Here is a 13,538-nt window from a genome sequence, read left to right as displayed (position 1 = left end):
TTTCAGTTCCATTAAGTGTATCGGTATCCTTTTATCTCCTGCATTTATCTCCTACCTCTCCCTAATGAATAAATACAACAAAACACATAAAGGAATTCTAACGAATCTTTCCCAATACTTTTACTGTCAGATTTTGGGGTGCATTAACAGAGGTAGGAGTACCCTGCTAACTCTTCTCATAATTTAAGCTAAAACTCAAAACACTTTCTTCTATCAAGTATCTTCTTCCTTCTGAAGTCTTCTTTAGGGGAGGCTGAAGCACCAGTCTTTACCATCCCACTTTCCCAATGTTGGCATTTACTTCTTTAACCCTAAAACAGTGCATCATTTATCTGCTACCCCATACACTACTTGAAGGCAAGATATGTCTTTGCACTTTCAATACCTAGCAGAAGGCCGAGTTCAGCAAACGTTTGCAGATCAAATGCATTAACGAGGCCACATAGGTCTCAAAAAACCACCTGCTGCCCTCTAAGAGGATTAGGGAGGTCCCACTGCCAGAGAAACTTCTTAAAAACTTGCCTCAGGACGATTAAGATCCGAAAGGCTTTTTTACTTTCTTCCAGTTTAAAACGCTGTTACTAATATCCCGTCCTTCAAGAAACCTGCGCAAATACTAGGTCTCCATGGCATATACCAAAGTCAGGACACATCCGCATCCTAACCCACATCTGCTCTGCGAAGGTCGGACTCCCCCCAGACATCAGCTGAGGACCGCCCCGAGAGCAAGGGCGCATGCGCAGCATGCAAACGCGCAGCGAATCTGGAATTTCCTCTGACCAGATGTCACTCAAAACAAGACGGCTCCGCCCTTTTCAAGATGGCGCTGCACTCAATGCGGAAAGCGCGTGAGTGCTGGAACTTCATCCGGGCACTTCATCAGGGACCCGACGCTGCTCCCGTTCCCCAGGTAACCAATGCTAGCCCTTCTTCCGCCGGTTTCCCGTCTCGCTAGGTCCTTCTCACCTCTCTTTCCTCCCTCCTTTTGCTTCACCCTCCCCGTTTTCTCTGGAGAGTACCGAGCTCTTCCGTTCCTAAGGTTGATTCGCCTAAGACTGCTTTCCTACTCGGAGCGTGACGACGTTGCAAGGATACGCGTGACGTAACGCGCCCCTGGTGGGAGGAGCGCGCCGCCGCTTGCCCACTTGGCCTTAGTACCTTCGTCTCTGGGCGCCGTAGCTCCACTGTTGCCGGGCAACCCGGGAAGCTCTTCCCTGTGTGACGTTGTCAGACACCAGAGAGCTAGTCCTTCCGGCACTGCCCTAGTCCTGATGTTGCTGTTTTTACTTTCCTTTCCCTAACAGTAAGCCAAGGGACCTGGCGAAGAAATTGGAGAAGACACCTCATTAGTAATTAGACTGTTTAAGGAGGTGCAGCCTCTTGGCATCCTCTCTCTGGCAGTGCGATACTTGAGCAATGTCAGTGTACCTTCCACTCTTTATTTCTCCCCATTGTCCGGAAGCAGACCTGTATCTAGAAGGTTCGATGAAGGAATTTAAGCAAGCTTTCCAAAGGTGTGGTCCTGTCCTGGTAGCACTGCTGTTACCAGGCTCCTCTGTCCATGGAATTCTCTAGACAAGAATACTGGAGTGGGTTGCCATGCCCTCCTCCAGGGTATCTTCACAACCCAGGAACTGAACCCAAGGCTCCCGCATTGCAGGCGGATTCTTCACCATCTGAGCCACCAAGAAGTGTGACATGACAAATCACTTTTTCTCTCTGGACTTCCTTTCTTCAGCAAAATGGGTGGAGGAAGGGTTAGACTGATGATTGTTACTTCATGCTTTGAAAAATGAGTGGCTCCACGATAGAGAAGCCAAAGTAAAGCAGTGATATTAATTATCAAAACCCGGATATAAATTCAACTTAGTTTTCTAATCATCCCATGATTACTTAACTTTCTGTACTTAAGTGTTCTTCATAGATATTGGCCTAACCAGATTCTTCTAAGGCCTAACCAGGTTCTTCTAAGAATAGAGGATATTACACTGGGAAGTTATTTATCAAAACAGTTATTTAAATGTTTTAAATTGCAGGTAGCATAGTTAAGTAAGAATTGATTGCGAATTAGATAAATACAGCAAATATCCCTCTCTTTGAAGTTTGGAGATTTGATTCTGTAGTACCAGAATTGGTTGATTACTGGGAATTCTTGGCAGTCCAGTGGTTAGGACTCTGAGGTTTCACTGCTGAGGGTGTGGGTTCAATCCGTGGTGGGAGAACTAAGATCCCACAAGTTGAGGGTGCGGGGAGATTTCGTTGATTACTATAGTTATATACTATATTTCTAGGTAATAGTAGCATAATAAAACCTGTGAATCCAAAGTTACTAAATCTTAGACTCAAACTCCCTCTCATAACAAACTCAAGAGTTGTGAATGTCATGAGAAACAGAATCAAAGAGAAAAGGAAAACAAACTACAGTCTGCTTATGCTTATCCCAGGAAGTTTAGGGCATTAAATCATTATAAGCGCTAAAGAACAGAATTTGAAATCTCTACTATTGTTTCAGTGGCATTTATGAACACAGTTATCTTAATCAACTGTTAATCTAGATTGTTTCACGTTGTAGATTTTCCAAAGTAGTGTTCTCAAACCTTTAATTTAGCTTTTGGTAGAATACAAATTAAATATAGGAAAGAGCACTCCTTAAAGCATAATTCTACATGTAAATTTAAAAATTCTTTTTCAGATTCTTTTCCATTATGGTTTATTGCTGCATATGGGATATAGTTCTCTATGCTATACAGTAGGACCTTGTTGTTTATGTGTTTTATATATAGTAGTTTGTATTTGCTAATTCCAAATTCCTAATTTAGCTCTCCACTGCCTCCTATAGTTTTCAGTCATTAAAAATGATGGTTTGAAGGACTAGTGCAGTCTTTTGAAAGACCAACTGAGAAAAGATACAAAATTACATTCACAGTGTCATTATAATATTATATTTGCAAATAAATATTTATGTGAGTATCTATGTACAGGAAAAACGACTAGAAGGAAACAACTGTTCTTAACTTTTTTTGCTTTCTTTTGGTCTTCCTAAATAATGGATTAAAAGTGATTTAAGTGTTCTTCTTTAAACTTTCTGTAGTTTTCACATGTTCTAAATTGAAGAGATACCACTCTCAGACCCAGAAAAAAGTCTTAAAACATAAATCTTCAGATGAATGCATAGCCATTATATCATCTGTGCTATTGTAGATCTCTGAGGGAGAGTTTGTGGGACAGTACTTGTCCCACAGTGCTGTTATTTAAAATGGCCTTAGAAAAGTTATTAAAATGGCTTTAGAAAATGAAAAATTTATGGCCGTTTTTCCTGTATGTATCTTCTTTTTCACTTGAAAAGCTTCCTTTGAAGTCAAAGAGATTTTGTGAACAGATGCAGAAATATGTGAAGGAAGAATTGGATTCTTAAACCAGATGCATTAGACACTTTTATGATATCTCATAACCTTTGTAGAAAACAAAAATTATTTTGCAGGGCTATAATAAAATGGAAAGAAACGTATATTTATCACATGAATGATTCTATCAACAAGTAAGAAATAGCAACTTGCTTCTTATTAGTTTTGGCTGTAGAGTTACTTCCTGAGGTGAGAAGCAAAAGTGGGTGAACCATAGCAGTACTTTGCCAGAGTATTGAGATTCGTAGGTGGTTCTAATGATTTCCTATGAAAGCAAAATCTTGGTTAATAACCTTGGCATTGGGGACCTTTAGTTATCTCAAGAGGAGGCTTTTGCCCTTCAAAGCTAAATGTAGAATCAAGTGTAAAATGAAAGCTAGAGAGAAAACAGAAATAATAGTGTATCAAGCCTTACTCATTATGAATGTCTACAATTTATATGAAAGTGGTTTATTTTGCCAGGTGTTACCTGACAGAAAACCGCTGAAGTCTGACAAGATGAGAGTAGTCACAGAATCAGAGGAATGGAGATCTGACATTTTATGTTTAAACATTGATGGCATTAGGTAAATTTAAGCCTGTCATCTTTGACCAAACCCAGAATCCACACTTACTTAAGCACTAACTTATGATTGTATTGTGCAAAGAGTGAAATATTGACGGTTAGTAGACTTCTGCAAGAATATTTGTGATCATTCAAGTGAAGTTTAAAATGTCCACATTTTATCACTGTTGAACAGCACACTTCTTATTAGCTGTCCCATCCTGGATTTGGCCTGTATTACCATACTGTTTCTACTGTTTATGGTCACTAAAGGTGACCTATGGTTATTCAATGAAGGAATCATGCCTGCAAAAAAATAGGCAGTGTATTAGATTTTTGATCTTGTGTTTAGTTCTTACAACAAGTCTTTTTTTAAAAATCACTCTTTTTAAAAAAGCATTAAAAAAGAATCATTTGGGATAAAGAGTCGCAAAATTAGTACAGAGCATTCCTGTATATGCTTCACCAAGCAGCTTCATCTTGCATAATATACTTACCTAAGCCAAGAAATTAACATGGGACAATTTCAAATTTCACCGATTTTTCCACTAGTTTCCTGGTTTAGGATCAAATCCGGGATCCCATATTGCATTTAGCTGTCATGTCTCCCCCAGTCTATGGCACTTCCTCAGTCTTTCATGACCTTGGTCTTTTTGAAGAGAATTGGTTAATTATTTTGTAGAATGTCTCTCATTTGTCTGATGTTTTTCTCATGATTAGACTGAGGTTAGACAGGAATCCTCTAGAATACTTCATAACGAGGCTTTAAGATCGGTATTAACACCTTATTTTAAGCATCCAGAAGTAGACTTTATTTAAGTAACTTGCCTAATATCACAAAGCTAATTAATTATGGAATTAGAATGGTAAAATTGACTGTTGACATTTCATTCCATATTTCGTAATTAGTATTTGTTGCTAGAGATTTCTGTGATCTTAATGGCATTAAATTGGGATAGTGTTCCCAGTGACTCTTCCCTTTAGCTTTTCTCTGCCTTGTCCATTGTCTGTCCAACCGGCAAAATGAACTAATCAGCCTGGAAAGCTGTCAGGACTGCTACGACCCTCTGGAAATTGTGCTAGCTGCTCATTGTGCCGGTTTGATTTGGCTACATCCTCTCTGTGCTTTTCTTAAATCAGGATGTTGCGTGGATCTACTCTAAAGGTCCTTTTAAGCTCAGTCTATGAGTCTTTTTTTGTTTTGGCTGTGGTGGGTCTTCATTAACTACACGTGTGTGTGCTTTTCTCTAGCTGCGGTAAGCAGAGGCTCCTCTTCTCTGTGCTGCCTGTGGCTTCTCTTTTTGCAGAGGATGGGGCTCTGGATGCACAGGTTTAGTTACCCTGCACCGTGTGGAATCCTCCTGGACCAAGGATCAAACCTGTATCCCCTGCATTGGCAGGCAGATTCTTAACCACTGGACCACCAGGGAAGTTCTGAGTCCATTTGTTTGAAATGCTTCCTAGGTTAATTTTCCATGTGAACTGACTTAGCTTATTCAAAACAATAGTATTTAAAAATCTTTAAAAATCTCTTTGTGTAGCTGATGAAAACTGAGGGTATCTGCTGAAAATACAGAGGAGAACTTGTGAATCAATGCTGAGCATTTATGATAGCAGCCACAGTCAGAAAATGCTGAAAACGGTGAGGCTGCTGACTGCCAGAATCTTTCTCAGTATACCTATTGCATGTCTACAGGTTACAGAACTGTCTGTGGAGGCTTATGCAAATGTGTGTGTGTGTGTGTGTGAGAGCACGCGCATGCTAAGTTGCTTCAGTGGTGTCCCACTCTTTGCAACCCTGTAGATCGTAGCCTGTCAGGCTCCTCTGTCCATTGGATTCTCCAGGCAAGAGAGAATGGATTGGATTGCCATGCCCTCCTCCAGGGGATCTTCTCAACTCAGGGATCAAACCTGCATCTCTTACATCTCCTGCATTTGCATGCAGGTTCTTTACCACTGACGCCAACTGGGAAGTCTCTTTCTATATATATCTACACACACACACACACACACACACACACACACACACACACACACACACATGTAATGTATCTATTTGTATATTTAAGCATGTATGTATGCATAGCCTTCTGTCTTTCAGAGAGGGAACTAACATTTAGCTAAGGCTTGTTATATGCTAAGCTTTCTTGCTATGTACTATACAGCTTTATCTTATTTACTTCTCACAAAAATTCTGTAAATATTATTCTATCCATTTTATAAAACTGGAAACTAAGGTTTGAAGAGGTTAGGAAATATTCCCATCAGAGAGCTGGTAAATGGCAGTGCCAGGATTCCCACTCAGCCTTTCCTGAGCTCTTCCCACTTGACCAGTGGTCTCTTATCAAATAAAATCCTATATGAATCCCTCTTAGATAAAGCAGATAAAAGTAGAGCATTTTTCTCAGAATGGGTGAAAATAATTGCAAATGAAGCAATTGACAAAGGACTAATCTCCAAAATATATTACTACAAGCAGCTCATGCAGCTCAATATCAGAAAAACAAACAACCCAATCAAAAATGGGAGAAGACCTAAACAGACATTTCTCCAAAGAAGGCAATCAGATGGCCAATAAACACAAAAATGCTCAACATTGCTCATTATTAGAGAAATGAAAATCAAAACTACAATGAGGTGTCACCTCCTACCAGCCAGAACAGACATCATCAAAGAATGTAAAAAAAATAAATGCTGAAGAGGATGTGGAGAAAAGGGAACCGTCTTGCACAGTTGGTGGAAATGTAAACTGATACAGCCACAATGGAGAATAGTATGGAGATTTCTTTAAAAAATATAGGAATAAAACTATCATATGATCCAGCAGTCCCACAACTTGGTGTATACCCTGAGAAAGCCATAATTCAAAAAGACACATGTACCACAATGTTCACTGCAGCACTACTTACTATTTGCAGCAGCTAGGACATGGAAGCAATCTAGGTGCCCATCAACAAATGAATGGATAAAGAAATTGGGGTACATATGTACAATGGAATATTACTCGGCCATAAAAAGAATGAATTAGAGTCAGTTCTAGTGATGTGGATGAACCTAGAGCCTGTTATTCAGAGTGAGGTGAATCAGAAAGAGAAAAATACTGTGTATTAGTGAATGCGGGAGACCCAGGTTCGATTCCTAGGTCGGGAAGATCCCCTGGAGAAGGAAATGGCAACCTACTCCAGTACTCTTGCCTAGAGAATCCCATGAAGGGAGGAGCCTGGCAGGTTGCAGTCCATGGGGTTGCAAAGAGTCAGACACGACTGAGCGACTTCACTTCACTTTCACTTAGTGAATATATATGGAATCTAGGGAAAATGGTAATGATGAACCTGTCTAAAGGGCAGAAATAGAGACAGAGAGAGCAGAGGACACAGAGGGTTGGACAAATTGAGACAGTAGCACTGGAACATATACATTACCATGTGTGAAATAGATAGCCAGTGGAAAGTTGCTGTTACAACACAGGGGACTCAACCCAGTGCTCTGTGACAACCTAGGAGAGTAGGAGGATTCAAGAGGAAGGGTACATATGTATACTTATGACTGAGTCACGTTGTTGTATGGCAAAAACTAGCACAACATTGTAAAGCAATTATCCTCCAATTAAAAATAAAAAGAACTTTTCTGACTTAAGAAATACTAAAGTAGCTATGGCCCCACTTGTTTGGCCCCTCCTACCCCTGTCTACCACCTTCCCTCCACGCACAGCCAGGGACTGCTAAGACGGTGCCATGGTGTCTTGGATTTCTTAAGATGAAGTTTGAAAAATGCTTCAGCTTCCTTAGATATCCAAGTGAATTTGTTGGCTTAGGACCACATATGGTGGGTGGATTTTTAAGGAGCTGCTCTATAAATGAGTTGATATGTATGTATTTTATTAATAAAATGCAGCCTTTGTTCTGTTTATCATAAGCTAGGAGAGTACTTGAGATAATAGCAGTGAGTTTTCTTTCCTTTCTCCTTTCTTTTCTAACTTCTTTCTTTCATCCAAACACAGTTTGCTTCTGCATAATATGCAGGTGCTTATGCACAACGTAGCCTCTGTGCATGCATGCTACATCGCTTCAGCTGTGTCTGACTCTGTGTGAGCCTGTGGACTGTAGCCCGCCAGGCTCCTCTGTCCATGGGATTCTCCAGGCAAGGATACTGGAGTGGGTTGCCATGCCCTCCTCCAGGGGATCTTCCCCACCCAGGGATCGAGCCCAGATCTCTTGTGTCTCCTGCCCTGGCAGGCGAGTTGTTCACCACTCATCCCACCTGGCCGCTAGCCACCTCCCAAAGAGTACTTTCTTCAGCTGTACTCTTGATCCTGTTTTACCCCCACCTATCAGGGGTTCAGGAATCTCTCTTCTATCAGCATGAGGCCTAAGCCTTCCTCCTGAATTTCCACAGGATAAATGTACAGGCTCACGATAGAAGGTGCTCTGCCCATGTGAGACACTAGATGCAGGAAGATAATTTATAGGCACAGAGGTGATATATTGACTCCAGCATGACTGAATTTAACCCTGCTCAGGCATTAACAGTTTTCTCACTATGTCATTCCTTAGCAGTGAAAGTGGAGTGTCCGACTCTTTGCAACCCCATGGACTGTAGCCTACCAGGCTCCTCCGTCCACGAAATTTTCCAGGCAAGAGTACTGGAGTGGGTTGCCATTTCGTTCTCCAGGGGATCTTCCTGACCCAGGGATTGAACCCAGGTCTCCTGCATTATAGGCAGACGCTTTACTGTCTCAGCCACCAGGGAAGTCATACCCTACCTCTTATTCCCAGTCAAAAGCTTACACTTTTTCTTAACTACCTTGCTTACTGAGCAAAGCAGGGTCATGTCTAGATTCATCCCACCCCATCATCTGACTGTTCATGGTCCTGTAATCATTTACCGAAATTCATCTACAGCTCTCTTTTTCCTTTGGCTTTTGGCACAGTCTTCCTCGCGTTGAGCCTACTTCCGGTTGGCTAAAACTGCATTGTTGACTGCCCTTTGTCTCTTCAAAAGCGCAGTTGACCAGCCTGATTTCTAACCCATAGAGGTTCTCTCCATTTCCACTTTTACATTCCCTGCCCTCTAGGCTGGGACACCAACCAGTAGACAGACAGAGAGGTCAGTTTCTCCTTTGCGTTCCTGTCCTGGTGTTCTAGTGAGATTCTACGGTCCCAGGTAACTCCATTGTGGGTGGAGCCCCTAATGACCTTGGTTACACTGCTTCTTGTTTAAGGTTCTTGGGATAATGATTGTAGATTTTTCATCAATGCTTTCAGAAACATAATAAAACATAGTGTATCACAAATAACAATTTTCAAGTGGAATCTGTTATTTTCATTAATAATATTCTACTCTAATATAACACTTTGTAGTTTTCAGAATGCTTCCCACATTCTCCTTTAATCTTGAGGACAACATGGAGTGTTTTGTTAGGGAACTCCTGAGCAGTAGGGCTATTAAAAGCCACACAGCTCTTCTATGCTTGTCCTTTGTTTCTTCTTGGAAAGACTTTGTTCACTCTAGATATACATGTTTCTAGAGCATAGAATGTTCAGAATTGTTCTTGGCCCTCGAATTTTTTTTTTTTTTTTTACCAGTTCTTTAATGATGATGAATTAAATAAGTAAATGTCAGTATCCTTTAAAGTTTTAGTTCAATAGATACTGTTTTCTTATTTGTACTAAAATTAATTCAATGTTTAATTCATTTTGGGACCCTGGTCTGATGGGACTGTGATCATTTCAGTTATTATGGAATATGATAAGAAGGGAAAAGATACCAGCATACTTTTATTGAGTGTTTACCATGTACCATACATTGTTTGAAGCACTTGACATGCATTAGCTTGTTTAATCCTAACAATGCAATGAGGTCATTGTTAATATTAGCCCCGTTTTACAGATGAAGCTACTAAGAGGTTAAATAACTCACCCAAAGTCACATAGCAAGTATCAGAGCCAAGATGGTAACCCTAGGTAGTAGTGATTCCAAATTCTGTGTACTAAATGTATTAAAAGACATTAAATTCTGAAGCAAATTACCCATGTTAATACACTGATAACTGCTATGCAAACTTTTAAATCTCTTCTGTGAAAGTCACTTATATATCTTGCCATGATAACATGCAGAGTAGAAATTATAAATCATCCTCTGTTGTTGCTGAACTTACAGTCTTGTTTGGCTCAGTGAGTTATGAGAAAGGAGCAAAGCTGTCTTATAAATTTATCTCCATGTCTCTCGTTGGCTACTGCCACTAGGATTACCCTGTGTAAAATAAGGGCTTTTAACACATAAGTCCCTAGGTGCATGTAGGAAGTTGTGTTTATACACAGTCTATAGCTGCAAGGTCAACCTGTGCACAGCCCTGCAGGCAGAGGGGAGGTGGTGAGTGCTGAAGCTTATGGATGGCCAGGGGACCACTATCTAGGGTCTAGTTGGGATTTATGACTAGAATGCTTTCTTCAAAAATAACAGAGATACAAAGTGAGAAGATGGGCGAGATTAAAGTAATTAGTGTTGTGGGGCATTTCTACAAGGAATAAGTAAGAATTTTATTCTAAAAGATTCTCATTCCAAAAAGTCCTTAGTAAAGTCTGTTATGAATTGAATTGAAGTGTTATTACTAATTAGTACATTAGTTGGGATGCTGTTGAGGCTTCACAATTAGCAACATTGAATAGAATTTATTTTATACACCAGACAGAGGGCTTCTCATGAACATTTCCTTATAACTCCCATGAATAGAGACTTTGCATGGACTATTCTATTTTATATTCATTCAGCCTCGCTCTTTACTCTGATAGTTTGGCCCCTTTTGGGGAGCAGGAGAATGTAATTGTGAAGGGAAATGGAGCTGTTTACTTAAATCCCTGATTTGGATTCCTGTCCTCCCAGGGGGAGAATGGTCTGGGCAGCCAGTTCATAAATTTACTGGAAGAGAAAAGAGCCTCTTGGGTTGGGGGTAAGTGTGCAGCGTGAAGGTGGAGTCCCAAGGGAGATGTTAAGGGCCAGATGATGTGGAGCCCTTGCCAGTTCTGGGGAGAGAGCCAGGTTGGCCCTCCGTGGATACTGGTTACCTGGCCATCTTGGTTGTGAAGGAAATTCCTTCTGTGCAGGCAATATTGGCTTCTCCCGTGGCTGGCAAGTTTCCAGGCACCCCCATGCTGCCAAGCTGTGAAACTCAGTAACCCAGAGAAGCCAGTGTCTAGAGACTCAACAGTCATACAAAATTACACTTGTCATCTTAAACTTGACTGACCTCTCACGAAGAGGAAGTGTGGTAAAGCAGAAGGGACATGGCTTTCGGGATCAGTCAGACTACATGCTAACTGTGTGATGTCAGGCAAGTTATGTAACCTCACTATACCTCAGTTTCCTCATCTGCAAAGTATTAATAGTAATACTCATGTGGTAAAACTTTTATGGGGATTCAAAATTCTATCGTATGTGTAAAGTCCCTTGGCCAATGCACAGCACCTGGTGGGTCCTCTGTGCTTTATGATGATTATGTCTTCAATAATATATAATTCTTCTCACCTACTTTGCTCTCCTTTACCTCTTACCAATCTTGAGAACCTTGTGATTCTTCTCATCTCCACACTATCCTTCCCCTTCAGTTCAGTTCAGTCGCTCAGTCATGTCCAACTCTTTGCGACCCCATGAATTGCAGCACGCCAGGCCTCCCTGTCCATCACCAACTCCCGGAGTTCACCCAAACTCATGTCCATCGAGTCCGTGATGCCATCCAGCCATCTCATCCTCTGTCATCCCCTTCTCCTCCTGCCCCTAGTCCCTCCCAGCATCAGAGTCTTTTCCAATGAGTCAACTCTTCTCATGAGGTGGCCAAAGTATTGGAGTTTCAGCTTTAGCATCATTCCTTCCAATGAACACCCAGGACTGATCTCCTTTAGGATGGACTGGTTGGATCTCCTTGCAGTCCAAGGGACTCTCAAGAGTTTTCTCCAACACCACAGTTCAAAAGCATCAATTCTTCGGCGCTCAGCTTTCTTCACAGTCCAACTCTCACATCCATACTTGACTACTGGAAAACCATATCCTTGACTAGATGGACCTTTGTGGGCAAAGTAATGTCTCTGCTATTGAATATGCTATCTAGGTTGGTCATAACTTTCCTTCCAAGGAGTAAGCGTCTTTTAATTTCATGGCTGCAATCACCATCTGCAGTGATTTTGCAGCCTAAAAAAAATAAAATCAGCCACCGCTTCCACTGTTTCCCCATCTATTTGCCATGAAGTGATGGGACCAGATGCCATGATCTTCGTTTTCTCAATGTTGAGCTTTAAGCCAACTTTTCACTCTCTTCTTTCACTTTCATCAAGAGGCTTTTTAGTTCCTCTTCACTTTCTGCTGTAAGGGTCAATCTCACCAGATTAACCTCCCCAAAGCAGTGTGCTAATGATGTTGTTCCCTTGTTCAGAAATCTTTGAGGGCTTCTCATAAAGTTTAGACTCCTTAGAACCCCACATTCCAACCTTCCTTTCACAGTCCAGATCCAAAACACTTCTCCAGGTCATTGCTGTCGTACCTACATGGATCCCCTGCCCTGGAGTTAATAGAATTTCCAAGTTTGCTCAGAGCTATTTTCTTTGACTTCTTTGTTAATGTCACTATCTCTCCTTGTAAAAACCTGTCTTCCCATTTTAATTTGTATGTACCCATCAATCTTTAAAGAGTGGTGATTCTTTAAAATAAAAAACAAGCAAACAACAAAAACAAAACTCATGTATGGAAAACTGTTCTTAAGCTGGAAATGATTGCTCCCATTTTGAAATTTTATAGGACTTTGTCTCTTTCTTATAGAAATTAACAAATCCTTCCTTATATACTCTCTCTTTTTATGGACATTTGCTTTAAGACAGATGGAAAGCTTGATTTGGAGAGGGGGTTGTTTTTTATTCAGACGTTTTTGTGAACACTCCACCAAGAAAGGGTTTATGATATATACATTGTTTCACAGGTGCAGCTTGTTTTTCATAACTGTATCTGATTATACTGGGGTTTGCTACCTCTGTAAATTATGCTAAAGTTTGTTACCTTTGTATATGGAAAAGCGTAGAAAAACAGAATTAAGATGAGAAGGTTTTATTTTGAGTGTAGTTTTGCCTCAAGAGACTGTCTAGTTCAATAAACATGCATATTATCTATACAACAAATGACATCATGCTTTGTAGTATTAAGAGTATGCTTTCAATTCCTTAAGGAAGTAAAATGTTCATTTATTGAATCAGCATTGGTACAATACACTTTTTCTTAATCGTTCATTATAAGTTTCTTAAAGCAACCTGTGAAGGCATGCCTTAGGACCTTTGCTCTACAGATCTTGGTACGCTCTGCAGAGATACAGAAAACAGCCCTAAGTCTCATTGTACTGTTACACTGTGTAGACAATAAGGCCATTTGTAAGTGTCCCACCTGGAGGAGGAAATGGCAACCCACACCAGGCATCTTGGTGGGAAATCCCATGGATAGAGGAGTGCAGGTTATAGTCCATGGGGTTGCAAAACACAGGCATGACTTAAGTGACTAAACAATAACAAGCTTCCCATCTAGTGCTATTCCATTTTTCTCTGGACCATGATAGA

General features: G+C 40.8%; 1 protein-coding gene across 3 annotated transcripts in view; it reads left to right on the top strand.

Annotated features, from left to right (window-relative positions):
• WARS2 (tryptophanyl tRNA synthetase 2, mitochondrial) overlaps positions 230 to 13,538 on the top strand; it is a 102,864-nt gene continuing 89,555 nt past the window's right edge. For 2 of the 3 annotated variants that reach the window (XM_005677794.3, XM_018045979.1), the window contains exon 1: positions 230 to 910. In XM_005677794.3, the coding sequence (XP_005677851.1) occupies positions 821 to 910 (90 nt within the window). In that variant the 5' untranslated portion in view covers positions 230 to 820. The remainder of the gene's footprint in view (positions 911 to 13,538) is intronic. The other variant, XM_005677791.3, reaches the window with a different exon arrangement.

Source organism: Capra hircus, chromosome 3 (genome assembly GCF_001704415.2).
Source record: "Capra hircus breed San Clemente chromosome 3, ASM170441v1, whole genome shotgun sequence".
Taxonomy (NCBI): Eukaryota; Metazoa; Chordata; class Mammalia; order Artiodactyla; family Bovidae; genus Capra; species Capra hircus.
This window is presented reverse-complemented; position numbering and strand designations above follow the sequence as displayed.